This window comes from Myotis yumanensis, unplaced genomic scaffold (assembly GCF_028538775.1).
Source record: "Myotis yumanensis isolate MYYU_CA2020_CCGP unplaced genomic scaffold, mMyoYum1.0.hap1 SCAF_6, whole genome shotgun sequence".
Taxonomy (NCBI): domain Eukaryota; kingdom Metazoa; phylum Chordata; class Mammalia; order Chiroptera; family Vespertilionidae; genus Myotis; species Myotis yumanensis.
In genome coordinates, this window is record NW_027223757.1 from 4090011 (window position 1) to 4111228 (window position 21218).

At 52.9% G+C, this 21218-nt stretch overlaps 1 protein-coding gene across 1 annotated transcript in view; it reads right to left on the bottom strand.

Moving 5' to 3' along the window:
• The window catches only part of FNDC1 (fibronectin type III domain containing 1), a 68870-nt gene extending 62101 nt beyond the window's left edge, over positions 1 to 6769 (bottom strand). The window contains 1 exon segment of the mRNA XM_070417394.1: positions 6503 to 6769. Coding sequence (XP_070273495.1) covers positions 6503 to 6611 — 109 coding nt within the window. The 5' untranslated portion in view covers positions 6612 to 6769.
• Between the last annotated feature and the right edge of the window lie 14449 nt (positions 6770 to 21218).

A 21218-nucleotide genomic window follows, 5' to 3' on the forward strand; every position in this document is an offset into this window, starting at 1 on the left:
ATGTTGTAATGAAGAAACCCCCAAAGTCCAGGTGAATAAGAAGACATGACAGAGCCCGCAGCGCCATGCCGGAGGCACCATCCGCCCCTCTGGCCTGCCTCCAGCGCCCTCAGCTCAGCGGCCATGCGCTCCCACCCAGGGCGCCGCACTGCGGACCCTCCCGCAATGCTTTGGATTATGGCCAAACTCCAGGACCTTCCTGGGCTGGTGGTTGCTGAGCCCCCAACCCTGAATGCCACTGTCACCCCGGGGGCCACCTTGCAGGAGCCACCCGAACACTCCTGTTTCCTCAAACATGTCACGCAGCTTCTGGCGTCTGTGCCTTCGCACGTGCAGCATGGTGGCTCCTCCCCCTGAAATGCCCTTCCTTGCCTTCCTGCTCTGACTGATGCCCGGCCGCTGTCAAGACCCAGCTCCGCACAGGAGACCCAGCAGGGAATGTGGGTCATCCGTGCAGCTCGCAGGGTTTTGCTAGTTATAAACCTACCTTAGAATCTGCATCACTCTCCCAGATACAAGAAGAATCCACGAGGGTGGAGGGGGGACACGTCATGAGACCGATTAATCAAAACTCGCTCAAAACTGTTATTCATGCCCAGAGGCAGTTACACCCCTCGGGTGGCCCCGGTCCCTCCTCAGTCCAGTGGCTGCAGCTTTGGCAGGAGCCTGCTAACGGGCTGCTGACCAGCGTTAGGTTTAGGCTTCGAATTCTTTCTCACCAATGGTCAGCGGGAAATGAATAACAAGTAGCAACACTGAAAAAAAGGACAGACACTAGGGGAAAACCAAAGCAGATAACTGAACGTTTGACCTAATTCTCTGAAATCCAGAAAGCCACAGCTCCTGGGGTCAGCGGGCAGTGGGAAGGCCGCCGGAAGGCCAGGAGCGCCCTCTGAGGGCCGAGGGGCGCAAGCGCTGCCGGGCCGGAGCGGAGAAGAAAGGAAGTAGGAGAAAATGTGGTAGAAAATCTGTCTTCCACGTGACGTCACCTAACACTCAGTGGCACAAAAACGCCACATTCAAAACTTCTAAGTTTTAACCCTCTGTCCCATACTAGGGAATATTCCTTAGTAATAACACAACTCCCCAAATTTGAATTAATTCACATTCCTTGTAACTAAAACAAGGATCACTTCTAAAAGGAAAAGAGAATGTCTGCTCATATGTGTAACCAATACCTCCCTGTTCCAAATGCTCTAGCATGTCTACTAAATTAGGAAAAGAAATAAGCAAGCAACATGCCTCCCAGCCCCAGCTACCCCGTCCTCCCCTAAGGCCCCCACACTCCGTTTCTGGTGTATCCTAACATAAGTGTTCTATTAACAAGTAAGTACCTATACACATATATTATTTTATCGCCTATATGTGAATACCTTTAAATACCCCCTCTATATTTTCTAACTAAAATAAAAGCTCCTGATGAGAGGTTTAATTGTAGCTCAAGAAATCTCCAGTTTCCACAAGGAACGGTGAAAAGAAGTCTGCTCCCCAACCAGCACAGCGTGGGGTTCCCCTTGAAACCCACCCTCACCCTGCCACAGCACAATAATGGCCCCCAAAGATGGCATGGCCTCATCTCTGTAACCTGTGAACACGTGAGCTCCCGGGGCAAAAGGGACTCAGCAGGTGTGATTAAATGAAAGGTCTGGAGGTGGGGAGATTGTCCCTGGGTCCAGTGCAATCACCAGGGTTTTGTAAGCGGAAGAGCAGACAGGAAAGTGGGAACCCTATGGATATAAGGGGAATGATTGCCAACGGGGCTCAGAGTGGAGGCACATGGGCGCCTCTAGAAGCTGGGAGAGGGGCTGGATTCTGCCCTGGAACCTGCAGAAGGAGCACAGCCCTTGGTGTTAGCCCGGGAGACCCTCCGAAGTTCTAAGAGAATACATTTGTTTGATGTTAAGCCCCTAAGTTTGTGGTAATTCGTTACAACAGCAATAGAAACTAATGCAACCTGCCACTCCCCTGCCTGTGTTCAGGGGATGGGCCCTGATGACTTAAATAAAGATATGGTCTTGGTAGGACATATCGATAATGCTCTGGAACCGTCCGGTGATGTCCCTCCAGGCACATGAATGGTCTCTCTCCAATCCTGTTACAACCTCTAATTGCACAGCAATGAACCGTGTGCTCAGCTGATGAGTAAAACAGGTCTTTCATGTGTGTGGGCTCCAGTGCACAGGTACAAGGGAAGGGTGTGCTCACCCCTCCTCTCGAAGAGAACAGACGGAGGAGGGACACGCTGCAGAGCTGGAGGCAGGCTGGCCCAGGAAAGCCCCTGAGGCTTCTACAGACATTCTTGGGCTAGTGGAGACTGACTCACTGCCTGAGGCCACCAGCGGGTGAATGACAGCCCCAGGCTCCAGCCCTGCGTCTTGATGCTGAGCCGACTTCCCTCCTATAAACCAGTGGGTATCCAACTTTCCGTTCTCCAGATCCCTTCTACTCAAAGGAATGCAGATCTTATGTCCACGTGGGTTTTATCTACCGATAACTACTGACCAGAAATTAAAACTAGGAAGAGGTTAAACTCTGTGTTGATTTCTTTTTAAAATAGCAAGAGTAAACCATTACATGTTGACATGAAAATACTGTATTAGGAGTGCCCTTGGCGGTCCCAGCTGTCTCCTGCTTCAACAGTGTTTGGACAGGACAGGCCCAGGGACGCCCCTTCTTCCAGCCTCCGGCCACCCTCCACGGTCTTTCCCAGTCACCACCTTCAGAACCACAGCAGCCATCTTCAGCCTCAGAGACCAGCCAACACCATTTTTGTTTATTTTTGTTCGTTTTTTTACCTTAACTTATCATTGCTGAACCACCATGAGCTCCCAAATTTGTCAGAATTCTTCCTCTGAGGTGGAGGCTGCCGTCAACCGCCTGGCCAGCCTGCGTCCGCGGGCCTCCCGCACCCACCTCTCTCTGGGCTTCTACTTCCACCCACCAGGATGATGTGGCTCCTGAGGGCGGGGCCACTGCTTCCCAGCAAGGGCACCCAGGTCTCTTAATGATGCAAAACCAGCGCGGTGGCCACACTCTCTTCCAGGACACGCTGACGCCTCCCCAAGATGAGTGGGCAAAACTCAGGGCGCCATGGAGACGGCCTTGGCCTTGGAGAGGAACCTGGCCCAGGCCCTTCGGGAGCTGCAGGCCCTTATCCCTGTGACTTCCTGCAGAACCACTTCCGGGTGAGGCGGTGAAACTCATCAGGGAGATGGGTGACACCTGACTCACCTCCGCAGGCTGCGGCCCCCAGGCTGGGCTGGGCGAGTATCTCTTCCAAAGGCTCCCCCTCAAGCACGGCCAGGAGCCTGTGGAGCCCAGAGGCCGTTGAGGGGCCCCTCTGCCTTCCCCTGGGGTCTGGCTTTTGCCTGAGCCTCTTCCCAAAACCACTGGCCATTCTTTTAACCACCCTGGAGCCCTCTCCCATGCATTGGACCAAATGAAACAATAAAGCTTTTTGCAGAAAAAAAAAACAACCAACTATTTTATGAAAAAAAATAACTGTTTTCTAAAACAAAAAGAAATAGTGAGAAGAGTGGCACTGTTTTGCATTTTGGCAAATCTCTTTAGTAGAAGACGGCAGGACCTCCTGTCCACTATCCCTCAGTCCACGGCAGCATGCTGTTTTGGTGGAAGTATCTGAAAAAAATCTAGCCTCACAGAGATCAAACTCTGTAACAGCCTTATGGGTAATTCTGGAAAATCTTTGATACTACCCCAAAACTCATCAAGTAGAAGTTTCTTCAAGGTTAGTTGCAATGTAGACTCTGAAACCATGTAAAGAAAGTGTTGACATTTTGTCACGTTAAAAGTCCATTGGGCTCGCTCGAATTTCGGATGGACTGTTCAGACAGGCAAGACTTGGTAACACCTCGCATCGGTCACTCGGATTTACAGGTTCGCTTGATCATGCGGACCAACTACAAGCTGACGTGTTTTATAACACAGTGTCTAAACATCTCATCCATTCATGCCGCCACTGGTCTTGTTAGAAAGGGTTTTAAGTATTAAAGAGCTTCTAAATGTATGATGTTGGAGATGGCAAAATTCTAAGTTTCACTTGAAAGCTCAAATGCTACCCCTGGCGGGACCTCCCAGCAGTGACTTTCCTAGCAGTGGCCGGCCCCCCTTCATTCATTTTTGAGAAGCCGTCTGCGGAACACCCAGGTCAGAATAGCTGGGTTGTCTGCAGTCATTCTTTCTGGAGAGTGTGGTGTTCTTGGGGAAAAGCAGTAGGTTCTGTTCACAGCTCAGACCGTCGCACGAGTGCTTGTCCTGGGGATCACCATTGAACTTTGCGGAAAAGACAGACGTGTCTTAGCATCACTTTGAAAATAGTTTTGATCTTGCGGGTTCCCTGAAAGGGTCTTTAAGCTTTAAAGAAAAAATTAAAATCGCCCACTACTACCCTAAGAAAACCACTATACATGTATGTGAGTGTGTGTATCTCCATATGTTTTCAGAAAAAGGTCTCCTGGCAAGCACCAGCGTGGTGTGTGTGTTGGGGGGGGGGGGAGGTCACTTGCTTGTTTTATGTTTTAATTGACCACCAAGTTGAAGGGCTTATTTAGATCCTCAGTGCGCCCTGCAAACCACCTCTATTTTAAGGCAAGTCCCTCAGAGCTGTGGGGTCTGTCACTGTTACCGTGGTTTCATTGGAGGGATTCTGGCCCCAAAGGATTTGGGGGGCAGGGGAGCTCCCGGCTCCAGCAGCTTGCTGGGCGTTGCACTAATTCAGCCAGAGAGGGAGCACCGTGGCCATGGCCTTGCCGTCAGACTCAGAATGCAGACAGGACGCCTTCCAGAGCAACAGATGAAACAAATTATGTGCCCCCTGATCTCTTTCCCAGCCCGGGAGCTCGCCACAGGGCGCGTCTGCCTCTTCCTTCCATCCTTTCAGTAAGTGCAGTAAATACCTATTTCAGAGCGTGCCTGTCCCCCTTTGTCCATTTCTAGTCTGGTCATCATTTTACTGCAAATTCCACGTCAACACACGAGAGAGAAGTGCCAGCAAGGGTTCCAGCCCCAGCATTTCACAGCTCAGCCATGTAGGGTGGAGGCCAGGGGAGGAGATGCGGGGGCAGCCCCCACCTCAGACACACCCAGGCGGAGCCCTGGGCAGGTGGCAGGGGAATCTAACAGGGACAAAGCTGGAACCATCGAGAAGCCCGTTTGGCATCGGCTCCATTGCAGTCCGCCTTCTGGAACAAAAACTCTTTCAACATTCAGAAAAGGTTTGTTTAGGACAGAGAGAAACGCATGGGTTGTAGGAGAAGTCGAAAGGCTTTAGTTTTATTCTTCTTAGATACTGAGCAACAGACTCAGCGACTGCTTTCCCAGAGAGGCTAACAGAGAGAAGAGCAACTACAACTGGGATTGTCTTTTATGAGGAAAGTGGCGTTTGGTGCCCCAGCCCGTGGCGCAAACCGGCAGCGAGCATTGTGCAGGATGCACCCTCCGAAAAGAACCAAAAGGCGACGTGATCCCCCACCGTCTCCCTTTCCCTTGTAACCATGGGCAACAGAGGCCCTAAGTAGCGTCCTTTAACAAGGAGCCCTCACTGGAATCTGAATTTTCATGGCCCAGCTGGGAGGGAGCAGTGTCGACAAAAAAGTCGACTTCTTAGATTCCTGCAAACCGATGGCACGAATAAACGCCGCAGGGCTTCAAGCGTGAAAATGCCTGCCCAGGAGGTGGGAACCAGGGCCACCAAAGGCGCAGGGAGAAAACCCGAACCCCCGCCGCAAACGGGTCTCTCCGAGGGAGACGGGCAGGAGCGCGGACAGAGCGCGCTGGCTTTCTCGGAGCAGCGCCGCTCACGCTTCAGTCCCGCAGGGAACAGCCACCACCCCGTCCCCAGCCTCAGCCTCCGCCTCCGGGGAAGGGTGCGCTTCTCCGGAACCGACTGTCCCCCGGCCCTGTCCCTGCGCCCGAGACCAGGGTCCCCTCGCAGCTCCCTGGTTCCCGCCGGGATGCGCGGCTTCCCTCGGGCGCCCGGGTCCCCACCGCCCGCGGCAGCGCGCGCCTTTCCCCGCGCGCTTCTGGGGCGGTCAGTCCTGCCTCTCCGCCACCGACAGGCACCCCGCCTCGGGGCAGGTGGACGGAGGGGAGAAGGATGCCCCAGCGGCAACTCCAAGAAGTGGCCTTCTCCCCCCACTGCACGCTTGCTGAGTCTCCCCGGGAAGTTAACTCCAGTCTCCCGACTCCTGGGCGCGGAAACTTCGAGGTCAAGGATGAAACCGAGGGCCCCCGGCGCCGACGGCGTCCCCGCTCCCTCCTCCTTCGCGCGGGACTCCGGGTGCCCAGATCCCGCGTCCCCATCCGCCCCTTTGCGCCCTGGCCCGCGAGCGTGGAGGACGCACAGGTTAGTGACACGACACGCAGCCAACACGGAGCGGGGCGGCGGTCCCAGCGCGACAGGCGGGCGGGCGGTGTGTGCAGGCGGACAGAGAAGCGGGAGGAGGCGCACAGAGCCGGGCAGCCCAGCCCCGGCTGCGCGTACCTGGAGCTCCCGCCGCGGAGACCGCTGGCACCAGCGCCGCCAGGAGCAGCAGCGCCGCCCAGGGCAGCAGGCGCCGCGCGCACGGGGGCGCCCCGGCCTCGGGCGCCATGGGGAGCCCGGGCTGCGCGGCGGGCTGGGCGGGGGGCGGCGGCTGGTCGGTGGGCGCTGGGCCGGAGTCACGGCTGCGGAGGCGCCACCGTCGGGTCCCGCCGTTCGTGCCGGTGTGTGCGCTCTGCGCTGTGCCCGCCGCGCCCCTGCCCGCGCCGATCTCTCCCCGCCCGCGTCCCGGCCGCCCAGCTCCGCACTGAGGCCGCCCGCCACCGACCGCGCCTTTTAGTCGCGCGCGGGCGCCCCCTGCCGGCGGCTGGGCGGCGGGGCTGCTGGGGTGGCGGTGGCGGCAGTCCCGGCTCCGGGTGCCCGATAGCCCCGAATCCCGCGTGGCGTTTCTGAAATTCGGTGATTGCGGTGCGGACGAAGTGGCCGCGGAAGTCCCTTCCATTGTCTAATCGCTCGTTTTCTGGCTCGGAAATGGTTCGTTGCGTCCAGTTGCTGCCACACCCACAAATGCCCCTTGTCCCCTTAAATAAATGCCTCTGGTTTCAGCGTCAGCGACAGGGGACAGTCCCCTGCACCTCCATCCGCACGTTGTGGTCTTTCCTCCCGCTCCCCCCGCCTTCCCCGCCCCCCTGCCCCAGGAGGGCCTTTATCAGCCTTAGATCCTGCGCTCCTGCTGCCGCGCCAGCGGCTCTGGATGGCAGGTCCCTAAGCGCGCGAGGAGCCCCGTGGGCGAGGCCTGGCCTCGCTTCCTCGGTTCCTGCCATGTGAACCCGCCTGGGGTCTCCCTGCTCGGAATCCCACCTGTGTGTGGCCAGCTCCCCCTGGACGCCTCCGCGTGGGTCGCAGCGCCCCTGGAGGCCACGAGGGCACCTGCGCCCCGCGCGCTGCTGTCCACCCGCCCGGGGTTCCTCGCAGACCTGCTCCGCTGAAGCTGACAACCTGAAGGTGAGTCAGCCCTCCGTCGTGACAACCCAAAACGTGAGCAGATTTGTGTCGTTCTGCAGAGAGGGAAGGTCCTTAGGTGAACTGCAGCCGGATGAGACAGAGAGGAGCACCATGCCTCTAACCCCCAGCTGTGCGCTGGCCCGAGGAGCGACCACAGAGCAGAGCCCTGCAGCCGTCTGTTCCAGAAATGTCCCTCCTGGTTCCCAGGGAGTGTCCGCTCTCCATTCGTCTGATAAAAAACGTCAAAGGTGTCACCACTTTTAGGCTTAAAAGACTCCAAAAACCTGACCTAAAAGTCAGTCATCTGTCCTGAGCCCGGGCATCTCAAAGACATACTAGTAAGCTCTCCGAAGTCCTCTTCCTTTCCAGTCACTATTGTCCTGACAGACATGACCGTTCTCACACGATTTCTGAAGCTCCAGGTTGTTGCTTCTATTTTGTTTATCAAAACCAGAGCGTAAGTCGTCAGCGTTTTCGTTGCGATCCTTCACCAGCCTGCCCCCCATTTATTCCTATGGCTTATTCCCAGCTTCACGCGTCAGTCTGTGATCACACAGCATCTCTGGTTCTGGTTGTTTATCACCACACACAGAGCCCAGCACTCGCCATGCATGTTGGTGAGGCAGTTCTGGACGGTGGGGCTGATTTGAATGCCAGTCTCGGGTTTTGTGTGGATAAATGACAACCAAGCGTGAATAACCAGGAGAAACTCCGGCAGAGTTTGAAAGCCCATGTCTCATGCCATCATCCGACATGAGAGCCTTTTGTCCTGTGCTCTTTAAGCCCGTTTGAAGCACCGCATTTGAGTATGTCGTATGTTGGGACAGCAACAGGACATTAGACAAGGCTCCCACACAGTGATGTGCACTCAACTTTTGAAAGACCGAGTCGAGTGGAATGAGAAGGAGTACCCACCGTGCTTAGTGGCTGGGGGTGATCGTTAATTCAGATCTGGAGGAAAACGGTCGCCAGGATTCCATGACCAGTGGGGAAAGGGAAAAGAAAATAGAGGTCGGCATGTAGACTTCTCCTTGACATGGGAGAAGGAAGATCGAGATTGCTTCTCACCAGCCATAAAATAAAATAATGTTGGCCAGACTTCTCTTGCACCCTCTCCACTTTGCTCTGGTTCCCACAATGCCCTTAGAGGCACTCGTCTGATTTTAAAGAGAGAAAACCAAGGCTCCGAGCGGTTGTGTGGCTCTGCCACCCCACGGTAGGGACTGCTGAGGGTGAGAGTCCAGTGGAAACCATCTGACGCCAAGTGGGCGCCCATTTCCATGGCACCGTGGCACCTCTGAGCATCCCCCTGTCAGATGTTCAATGACAGCACCGGGGTCGAGCCGAGAGCCCGCGTACGTGTCACAGGCCCGGTGTCCAGTACAGACTTATCCGAGGCACCTCCTCACCATCCACGTGGTGAGCGATCCTTAGCAAACCATTGCACAAGACCTCAGTATCACACCACTCATCTTCCCAGGGTTTGGAAGGTTTGGAAGGTTTGGAAGGTTTGGAAGGTGTGGGAAAGAAATGATGCTCCTCAAAAAAAAAAAAAAAAAAAAGCCATAAATCCATCATTGCGGCAACGAACTTCCTCTGCACAGAAGTCCGAACTTGTTTCGCTGCGAGGCAGTGCCGAGGCAAGTCCTCTTGTGCAAATACACTGGGAATCAGCGGAACCCAAAGGATTAAGATGTCTGGTGCCCGGCCCAGCGTACGAACGGTTAAGGACTCGAACTGAGACCGTTTCTGTGGCCGTGATGTGAAAGGCCACAGGCCTGCGTGCTGGCTTTCTGTCCAGGGCCCGGGCCCGAGGCACACACTGCAGTGGACGAAGCTACATGTTCCAGTTTTGTCGCCCACCACTTGTCCGTGGGCAGGGGCTTGAGCCTCAGTGAGAGCCACCTCTCATTAATCTCTCCTTTACGCGACCTGACAGAACACCTGTTTTTGTGTCAAGTAAAGTGTTAGGACCTGGGGATCCACAGGTGACTGAGACGCAGGCAGCTCTTGCCTCAAAGAACTCACGATCAAAGTAAGAGAAAAACAAACAAATAAACAAACAAAATTACACTCCAGATCGCCAAGGGAGTTAGGCCCTGGCCTGGCCAGTGTGGCTCAGGGGTTGAGTGTCGACCTATGAACCAAGAGGCCCCGGTTCAATTCCTGGTCAGGGCACAGGCCCAGGTGGAGGGCTCAATCCCAGTGTGGGGCATGCAAGAGGCAGCCAATCAACGATTTTCTCTCATCATTGATGTTTCTATCTCTCTCTCTCTCCCTTCCTCTCTGAAATCAATAAAAAACATATTTTTAAAGTTAATTTTTACAAAGATAGACCATGAAGTTGATGGGAATGGTTCTAAATGTTGCCTCTCTCTTCTCTTATTTTCTTTCTTCCCCCAGGAGGGCTTTTAACCGTGAGCGTACCTACGTCTGTAGGCAAACATCAGGGTACGTTCCCCTAACGCTGTGGGCTGCAAGAGCCCAGTGTGGGAGGAGGCGTTAATAAATCAGGGTGGGACAACATCTCAAAAATGTACAGTCTTCGAGTTGCAGTTGGCAGATTTAGAAGTTGGCCCAGGCATTGTGCTGGGGAAACACACCTCTGGCTGCCCTCCAGCCTGCGTTGCCCTGGCTGCCCACCCTCGTGGAGAGCGGGCCCTGCGGCTGATGGGCAGGTACCCGGAGGTGGGCACCGAGCTGCTGTGCATGAGGCAGGTACCTCCAGCCACACGTGTCTTCGACCACGCGCACTGACAGCGTCGCCATCCGCACTCCGCGGGCTGCCCCCGGCAAGCCCTCGAAAGGCCTGGCGAAGTCCTGGTGCCCGGCAGGGCCCTTCTCTCCCCGAGGAACCCCCACCTCCGGCTGAGCAACATGCTGCTCGCATCACCAGCGCTGGGGAAGGTGATGAAAACAGCGTGTCGGTGCCCTCCCCCCGCCCCTTTCCTCCTGGGTGGTGTCCTCTCTCACACTCACCGGGCACGGTCCCCGTTGGCATCCTGCCTCCCCCGCCCAGCAAACATTCCTTCCAGGGACGATCTGATCACCTCCTGCCAGCTGAGATGTGAGTGACTGATAGGGCTTCGGTCGTGGGTACTCGGGGCCATGTGCCAGCCCCTGTGCACGCAGCAGGAAGTGCCAGGCCAGGGGCGAGCCCGATGGGTGCTCTATTTGCAGACTCGGTGGGTGCTCTCGGCACCACAGGCCAGTGGCAAACCAGCTCCCTGGGCTAGAATGAGCCGCGAGGACATCAGCGGGGAGGCTTTGGGGACTAAGGTCTCTATTTACGCTTAGGTGTCCTGGCTTTACAAAACGCACCCTTGTCCGCATCAGCCTTCAAACCAAGCCTCTGGGGCCACACCTGAGAAGCACAGTAAGCCCGCTCCCCTCGCCTCCTTTACCATCGGCGTGACCACCGGCGTGGCCACCGGCCTCCAGGAGGAAATGGTCCAGGAGTCCGGGCCCATCAAACCCGCGCGCTTCGCTCACAGAGCTCCCGCGTTAGATTTTGTCATGTTTTCCGTGACCTCTCAGGAAGAAGGGGTGCATGCGTAGTTCTGTGGGTCCCCTCCTGGGAGGACCCTGTTCCTCTGTCCCAGCTTCAGCCCCTGCGTAACCAGCGACTCTGTGACCGCTCAGTAGCACCCGGCCCCACCTCTTCCCTGTTCTGGAAGCATTCTCTCCTTTAAGAGCCTCTTAGCTCTTAGACTTAAATCCACTGGGAAGAGGGCACGGAGGGGATAAAAATGTAATGGGGAAAAAGAAATAATAAAAATGTAAAAGGATTAAGCCCACTGAAGCCGCCCACTGACTATCCCTGCGTCAGCCCCAGCCTCCATGCAGAAAGGCTTCGGGCGCTGCTGGCCGAGCCTGTGCGGTTCTGACCACTCGTCTCCCAGGGAGGCTCCGTTGTGCTTCCTTCAACACGCGCAGGACCCTCCGGCACATTCCACCTGCAGCTGAAGAGTTATTCAAGGTGGGGCCGGATGAAGGAACAGGGATAGGCTGCAAAGAGGCCATGGAACCCAGCCTGACAAAGCAGCGTGAGAGCAGCAGGGAAGGGGGAGAGGAGCTCTGAGACCAAATACAGAGCAATTAGTGCCTGAGGGAGGCTGTGTGTGTGTGTGTGTCTGTGTGTGTGTGTGTGTGTGCTATGTATGTGTGCTGTGGGTGTGTCTGTGCTGTGTGTGTCTGTGTGTATCTGTGCTGTGTGTCTGTGTCTGTCTGTGTGTGGTGGAGGGGTGTCTGTGGGTATGTCTGTGCTGTGTCTGTGTGTGTGTGTCTGTGCTGTGTGCTGTGTGTGTCTCTGAGTGTGTCTGTGCTGTGTGTGTGTGCTGTGTGTGTCTGTGCCCTGTGTGTGTGTGTGGGGGGGTGTCTCTGGGTATGTCTGTGCTATCTCTGTGCTGTATGTCTGTGCTGTGTCTGTGCTGTGTGTGTCTCTGAGTGTGTCTGTGCTGTGTGTGTGTGTTTCTGTGTGTGTGTCTGTGTGTGTGTGTATCTGTGTGTGTGTCTGTGCTGTGTATATCTGTGCACTGTGTGTGTGTGTGTGTGTGCGTGCACACACTGCTTAGTACCCAGGAGAGAGAGCATGTCTAGCTGAGGAGGCAAATGGACCGGTCAGCATTTGAACCAGACTTTGAAGGAAGGATAATCCAGAACAGATGATAGACATGCTCATCAGAGGGACCAACAGAGGAAGGGGAGGGAGAGGTTTGAGAAGCTCAGGCTGGACTGAGGGATGCGTGAAAGGGATTAGCAGGCAATGCCGGTTTAAAGGTCGTATGGAGCTGGTAATAGAAGGGCATAGAAACAGTCCTGGGGAGATTATATTTACTCTGAAGGCAAGAGGGGGCCCCTGAAAAGGTACCATATAGATTATGTTCTCTTATCATAGTGCAATGAAATCAGAGACCAACATCAAAATATAACATTTCAAAATATATTTTTGGAAATTGAAGATTAACAAAATCATAACAGAAATTTTTAAATGCTCAGAACTGAACAATAATAAATCTCTTCGTATCATAACTTGTAGGATGTTGCAAAGGTGAAAAATATATACCCTTACCTACTTACATATGAGAAAAACACGTAGCCTAAACACTTATATTTAAAATTATAACATTGAAAACAAGCTGACTGTCCAATTAGCAGTTAGGACAAGAACAAGAGAATAAACTCATTAAAGAAAAAGGACAGACATAATAAAGACATGAATACACGTTAATGAAAAGGAACACGAAGTTACAATAGAGAGCAAATCTTGAAAAAAATGGTTTTTAATACATATAATAACCAAATCTTTAATGAGATTTATCAAGAAAAAAGGGGAAAAGGCACAAATAAAGAATAACAGGAATAGAAGACAGACACAACTGCGCAAACATCAGATATTAAAAGGAAAAGAAAATATTATGAATTGAGAACTTATGTGAAATAAATTCCTGGAAATTTTTGACCTATTTAGTTTGACTCAAGAAGAAAAAGAATGCCTGAATGGTCCTGCAATTATTAAATTTAATCAGTAGTTAAAAATCTTCCCATAGTCCAGGCCAGTAGCTCAGTTGGTTAGAGCATCATCCTGATACACCAAGGTTTTGGATTCAATCCTGGTTCAGGGCACATACAAAAAGCAACCAATGAGTCCATAAATAAGTAGAACAACAAATCGATGTGTTCTCTCTCTCTCTCTCTCTCTCTCTCTCCCCCCTCCCTTTTCTCTCTCTCTTTCTCTAAAATCAATACATTTAGAAAATAAATTTAAAAAATTTTCCCATAAAGAAAATAGCAGGCCTAGTCAATTTTATGTGCAAATCTTAAATAACTTTCAAAAATTTGTTCCAATTTTCTAAAAGATGGAAAATGCAGAATTACTCCTCTGGCAGCATCTCATGAAGTTAAAATAGCCTTGATGCAAAAACTAGATTAAAATGGCATGATAAAAATAATTACAATCTAAGTGGTAAACATTGATAGAAAAATCCTAAACAACACTAACAAACCGAATCCAGAAAAGCATAAAAAAGAAAATATATCTTGCCCTAATTTTCTCTTTACCAGGAATTCAGGAGATTTAACATCAGAATAAGTGTAATTTACCACATTAACAGCTGAGAGGAGAAAAGCCATATGGTCTTCTCATTTGATTCAGAAAAATCCTATATAATAAAAGACTAATATGCAAATTGACCAAACGGTGGAACGACTGGTCGCTACGACACGCACTGACCACCAGGGGGCAGATGCTCAACGCAGGAGCTGCCCCCTGGTGGTTATTGCGCTCCCACAGGGGGAGCACCACTCAGCCAGAAGCTGGCAAGCACACACAGCAGCTGTGGCAGGAGCCTCTCCCACCTTTGTGGCAGCATTAAGGATGTCTGGCTGACGGCTTAGGCCCATGGGGAGTGGGCCTAAGCCATTAGTCAGACATCCCCCAAGGGCTCCTGGACTGCGAGAGGGTGCAGGCCAGCCTGAGGGACTCCCCCCACCCCACCCCCAGAGTGCACAAATTTCTGCACCGCGCCTTTAATATTAGATAAAATTCATTATCCCCTCATGTTAAAAAAAAATGTTTAGGACACTCAAAAAACACAAAGGAGATTGAATAAATTGATGAATAGTATCTATCAAAAATCTATGTAGGGCAGACACCATTCTTAACTGTGGAATGAAAGAAGCATGGATGTCCACGCACATCCGCCCGCCATTCAGGAAGCCTTGGCAACCAGCCTTGGTCTATTTCAGGCGCTTGGCAATTTTTTCCGGCTCTAGGCTGTCAGTTGCACTGTTTGGCACAGGAAAGGCAATCTTTTCTACGTATCTTAGTAACAAAACAACACAATTTTATTTACTTAAGTAATCTTCCTTTCTAAGATCTTATAAAACAGGCGGTGGTAATTAATTTAATTCTACTTTACATGATAATTTACATTACAATACTCACTGTCAAATATTTTGAATAGCACTCCTGCTCTTCCGGAAAATCTCTGGAGACCCCTGCCCCAGCATTATCATTCTCTCTCCTCTGGCTGCTTTCCACTCTTCTTTATTTTTCAGCAGCAGTAGGTGGAGTGAGGAGAGAGGTGACAGTCAGAAGTGTACATTAGTTCCTTTATCCTCCCTGCAGGACATGTGTCGAGAAGTGGGTGGTCAGCATGACTGCATTTCTCCATACTCTCCCTGGTACACACGATTTTTGGTGGTCGAGTGCTCACTGTCATTCATCTTTATGTTTGGTTCCCATTGTCCTTAAGTTACCCGGGCATGTTTCTTCCTACAGGCTAATAGACCTACATGATTCCTTTTAATGATGGCATTTGCCCAGAGGAGAATCTGAATTCTTTTTCACATGCTTTCAATTCAAATCACCTTGTTCTACTTTGACAGCTGGTTTTTCCAATATATATTTAAAGTAAGAATAAAGTCATCGGCAAACATGATGCTAAGGGAACTTTTTGTGGCATGCTTCACCTTTCTTGTTGCTGGCATTTCACCATGACACCATTATTTACAGTTGCTAAGGTGAGAATACTCAGTTTGGGGATACTTGGAGTCCAAGTGTGTGGCTCATATCCTTGTGAATTACTCCACTCAGAAACAAAATTAATTTGACACCGAGCCATTTCATCAACTGCCTTTGGCAACTTAATACAAACCAGTTATAGTCTAACAATACTAAATGAGTTATTAGACAACCCACCATAGGAAATGACATTTCAGTTATTTATAAGTAGGCAGAATCACTCTGTAGATAGATGAAAGATAGGGAGATATATCTATTTTCCCTAGTGTTTCTGCTTCTCTGATCAAACCCTGACGGACACAAGGAACTTGTCAACCTTATTATTGTCAACATTATTATTGTCAATATCATTTTCAACATTATCACTGTCAATATTATAGCCAACATTACTTACCTAGAAAGCATTGGTTTTCTTCAGTCAAAGCCAAAGTCTTTAAAAGGATTAATTTATTTTCTATTGCCTTGATAATTAGCAATACCAATATCATTCTCCCCATATTATAGATAGGAAACAAAATTGATAACAGATGTTCCTTAAGAAACAAGGGTCTGACACACCCATCTTTCATTTCAAGAGTTACCAGGAAGGGAAGGTGAGGGGGAGTCACTAGCCAGGCAAACAGGCCCCCACCTTGTTTATCTTGACAAGGTGAAGAGGCCACCTTGGCTCTGGTCAGATTAAGGACTCAGTAAACATGAGGCATTTATGTGCATAAAAATTAAGTCCCTTGGATGTTTTGCTTTTAAAAGGCTGGCCTGGCCTGGACAGTTTGGCTCTGTGGTTAGAGCATTGGCCCTTGGACTGAAAGGTTGTGGGCTCAATTCCAGTCCATGACATGGATCTCGGTTGTAGCCTCGATCCCCAGCCCTGTGGGGAGGCATGTGTGGGTGGCAATCAATGTTTCTCTCTCTGTGTCTCGCCCACTCCCTGCCACTCTTTCTAAAAATCAATGAAGTAAATATCCTCGGGTGAGGATTAACAAAATAATAATAACAACAACAAAATCAATGGGGAAATATCCTTGGGTGAGGATTAATAAAAATAAAATGAAATCTATATAATAAAAGCCTAAGTGACCATTACAGTGGAATGATAAGAACAACCAGTCACTATGATGTGCACTGACCACCAGGGGGCAGATGCTCAATGGAGGGGTGCCGCTCAGCCAGAAGCCGGGCTCACAGCTGGCAAGTGCAGCTGTAAGCAGCAAGCAGACAGGTGGTAAGGAGCAAGGGATCCCGGATTACAAGAGGGATGTCTGACTGCCGGCTTAGGCCCCGAGGGGTCCCGGACTGTGAGAGGGCACAGGCTAGGCTGAGGGACCGCCCCCCCCCCCCCAGTGCAGGAATTTCGTGCACCAGTCCTCTAGTAAATAAATAAAAATAAGAGGCTGCCCTGCCTCTGCTTTGTTAAGACTCCTCTAACCCACTCTGAATTGGGGATGCCTTGGCCTTGGGCAAACTTACAAGTAAAGCAAGTCAAAGCAAAGCATAAAATCAGGACGAGATTTCTGCATAGGGTTTTTCTTATTTATTGGTTTAACCAACTCTTTTACTTCCCTGGTGGTCTGAGACATTAGACACTTTCTACAAGAAAACACACACATCAGAGCCTCTCTGACCCCATGAAAGTGCCCTATGCCCACGAAACGACACGGGGCTGCCTCCCGCTCCACCGGTTCGGCCCTTACCCCTGTATGTAGTGGGTATGGGTCTCCGGTCTTGCTTTCTATACCTCAGCTGGGTTTCTCCTTTGACTCCCCGTCCTGCCAAGGTGAGAGCAACATGACCTCAGTGCACCAGGTCTCCCTCTCCTTTCCTGGGAGTTGCCTCTACATTTAGGAAGCTTTGAGGGTGCAGAGCCCATTGGGCCCCCATTGCACATTCACCGGATCCCCATGAGACACCTCCCACTCCTGACACACCAGCCTCCATCCTGGTGGCACTCCTGGGACTTCTGTGTCACACTTAGAACAGAGCGACCACCTGGCCACTTCAGCTCCAGCTCCCACGGGGGGGGGGGGGGGGGGGGGGGGGGCGATGCAAAGAACAACCTGCCTATATAATAAAGAGGTAATATGCAAATTAACCCTCATGTCCTCACAAGATGGCTGCCTACGACCAGGCCAGCAGGACAGTTAGTGAGGGATGACCAAATGACTGAACAGCAGGCTGTGTGGGGCAACTAGGTCAGCAGGGGGGGCCGTGAGGGGCGACCAGGCTGGCAGGAAGGGGGCAGTTGGGGGCAACCTGGCCAGCAACGGGGGGCAGTTAGGGGTGACCAAGTCGGCAGGGGGGCAGTTAGGGACAATCAGGCTGGCAGGGGGGGGCAGTTAGGGATGATCAGGCCAGCACGCAGAGGCAGTGAGGGGCGATCAGGCCAGCAGGGGGGCAGTTTGGGGTGACCATGCAGTCAGGTAGGGGAGCGATTAGGAGCCAATGGTCCAGGATTGTGAGAGGGATGTCCAACTGCCTGGGATCGGGCCTAAAATGGCAGTCGGACATCCCCCGAGGGGTCGCGGATTGGAGAGGGTACAGGCTGGGCTGAAGGGACATCCCTGCCCCATGCACAGATTTCATGCACTGGGCCTCTAGTGTCTCACATAATACAGGGGTCTTACACCCCCAAACAGGATCCAGTTCGCTCCAGGACATCAACTCTGCCTTATCTCTCTATGTGCCCTTACTGGTCGGGGCAGAGTTCCCACCGGTACATTTTTTTAAAATATTTTTTTAATTAATTTCAGAGAGGAAGGGAGGAGATAGAAACATCGATGATGAGAGAATCATTGATCAGCTGTCTTTTGCAGCCCACAGCCGGGCATGTGCCCTCTCTTTCTCCCTTCCTCCCTCTCTCCCGCTCTCTTCCTCTCTCTCCCTCGAGCAAACAGAGGCCTGAGAAGGAGGGCACTGCCTACCTCCCCGCTCTTTCTCCCTCGTCCCGCACCCAGTGCCAAACCTTAGAATACATGCCAGGAACTCAGGCAGGAGGGGGTTGCAAACAGGAAAAAGGTGATAATACAAACTCTTGTTTCTGAGCCTCCTCCTGCAGTTTCTGTGTCCTGCTGGCCCCTCTGGAAAAGTAGGCCATGCTTTCCCTTCCCGGTCCATCCATTGCACGGCTGGACGGGACTCCCAAGCATGCAGACACCGCCACTTCCTCCTTCCGGGGGAAGAGAAACAGAGGAGAGGGAAGGAGTAGGGAGGGAAACTGAGGCGCGTGGTGGGAGGAGAGGATGAAGGGGTGGGCAGGAGGTCTGTGTCACCAAGGAGCAGAGGGCAACATAAATCTGTCGCCTCGCGCCCCGTCGCCAGGAGCACCCGGCACACTCAGTCCCTGGTGGGGACACCCTGCAGCCTGTGCCTCCATAAATCCTCGGCCTCTTTGCTTTGCAACCTCCAGCAGAATCCGCTCTGCGGCCGTGGCTGCGGGCCACAACAAACACATCTCGGCACTGTCAGCTCTCGGGGTTGCCAGGATCCTCGGGCCAGATTTCAGCCAAAGCGCCGAAGCTGCAACCGCCTCAGCTACAAATTTTTCAGTGTTTTCCTTTGATCATATAATTGGGATGCGGAGGGGAACTCCCACCAAATAGCAACATCACCTAAAACTGAAAAGGGCTTGAATAAATCACCTCAGACAGCGCCATAAATCCATCCACGTATTTTTCATTCTACGGTGTCACTGACACCAATAGATGCCGGGGGGGAGAGGGGGGAGAGCTGTACAAGTTTTTGATAAACTTGCTGGTAAAATTTCAAGAGTCACCTGAGCAAGAATGTGAGAGAGACTAAGAATAGCATCGAGGCAGCTCCCTCTCTGCGCTAAAGCCAAATGGGCCGCAGCTGCCGCCTCTCCTGGCAGCCCCCCGCCCCCCCAACCGGCTCCAGCAGCCCGCTCCCCACCCCAGACACCGGTGCTCCGTGCTGCCTTGCCAGGTTGCAGACCTGCCCCCGCCGCTCAGGGCACTGGCTGGGGCCTGCAGTCACCCTCCTAGGCACCTGCCGGCGGTCTCCGCCCACCACAGGGGCCTACTGGGGGCGCTCTTGGCTTGAAGCCTGACACTGGGTCAGGGCACCCCGACTCTGAATCTAAGAGGGTGGGGAGAGTGGTTTCATCTTTGCTCTTTGGATGTGGGAGCGTCCCAAGGAGTCCCAGGCCCTCGATGCACGCCCTCTGCCACGTGACTCTGTGGCTCCTCTGTCCCCGGCGCCCCCTGAAGCTGGGCTTGGCACGTGATGTGTCTCGGCCACGGGGACATCAGCCAGGTGACAGGTACCTGGTGAAGGAGCCCGGGCCGGCCTGTCAGAGGACGAGGGGTGGCATCATCCCGCGGTCGGCCACGCCCAGCTGGCCTACCACCCAGCGGAAAGAAACGATCAAACGCCCTGTCTGGAAAGAAGGGACCTTTGCACTGGGAATGAATGGGGCCGTCCTGGCTTTCACAGACTCCGGGACCCGTGCACACTACGCATGTTGTAGATCCAGGACGTGTGTGCCTTCAAAGGACACCGCCTGGTCTGACAGCTGCTTAGCCTGGGTTAGGAACCCCTGTGTGGGGCTTGGGGTGGAGTCACATTGTCTCTGAGAGTCCAAACTGAGTCAGGGATCCCCCACCGCAGTCACGACTCCCAGGGCCCCCCATGGAGCACCACTCGCTGCCCGGAACACCCTAACTCTACCCTGAGCTGTGTGGAAACCACCAGGCTGCCCACACACATGTGTGCACACACGCATGCATGCACAGGCACACCGGCACGTGCGCACGCAGGTGCACATGCAGGCTCACACGCACACTCTCGTGGTAGCAGTGCTTTTGGCATGTGCAGCCCTGCTGGGGGGTGACAGGGCCACTGGCCACGCACAGGGAGCTGGCTGCTCCTAGCCGGTCGCCCGGCGGCTGAGGGCTGCGTAATTGCTGAGGGAAGAAGCCCACCTCGGCCTGCAGGCCTGGACTCTGCCCAGGAGCCTCATGGCAATAGTGTCTCGTGTGGTGTGGTCAGCAGAGGCCGGCTCCCCCGGAGGCCAGTCGAGGACATTCCCTCGGGGGGCTGGGCGCGCTCCCAGCGCTGCTGGGGGACAGGCTCGGGGCAGGGCCTGGGCAGACACACCTGAGTTGCCAAGGGGACGGGAGACCTTACAGAAAGGTAACTGCTGGGATGCAGGATGGAACGCAGCGTTAAGAGACACCTGGCGGGGGAGGAGGGGGAACCAAAGGTGCCAGGGGACCACTCACAGGGGGATCCCTGACTGCGGTGGGGGATCCCTTGCTGCACTTAATTGTTTTAAAGTTCCATACATGGTTTCCCCAAATTTTCTTATAAAGTGTTCCCGGGCAAGAGTCGCGTATGTCTTATGGTGCTAAGAACAGTGCGCTGAGCAATGAGAAATACATTTTGACTGAATCAACATGAAGAGGAGTAACATACCCCAACTATCTGTTCTTTTTAAATGGTTACGGATCAGGTCTCCACCGACAAAGGGAAGCAAAGAGCAGGGCTTGTCTACATCAACATGGGTTTTTTAATCCAGATCATTCGTTGGCCCCTTGGAGGGAACACAGGCCTGTGAGCCCCCAGGCTCTCCCGGTGCCTCTGTCCTGCCACCGCCCGCCCCGGGTGCTGCGGAAGACATCACTCCCCGGCTTGCGCTGCATACGCTCACCTGGGCAGCAGGGGGCCCCTTTCAAGGGAGAATCTGCAGACCTGCCCAGTTGGATTCCTTCATGTTTACTGTAACACATAAATACGCACAGTTATAAGAGCAGGTGTAAACCATGCAGGCTTATAGATCTGTAGTATCACCAAAGCACATTTTAAGAACATTTTAAAAATAAATAATAGCAACACTACACACCAATAGGACTCAATAGGGGAAAACCTAGTATGAGAGAGAGTGTCACGTTTCTGAACGACCCTGCCCCGGCCCCTGCCCCTGCCCCTGCCCCGCAGTCGGTGCTGACAGGCAGGCCTTTCTCATTCTGCAGGGTGCTGCCTGAGGTTCTCAGCCTGCGCAGCCTTTCTTGGTACAAGGAGCCCAAGCCTCACGGGGCCGCCCGTGGCAGTGGAATTAGTAACATTGGCACCAGGAGGCCACAAGCACACACACACAGGGGCAGACAGAGTTTCAGAGTGATGCGTATCAGAAAGTAGCCGTCCACGTAACTCGGAATATGCTTATGTTTTAGA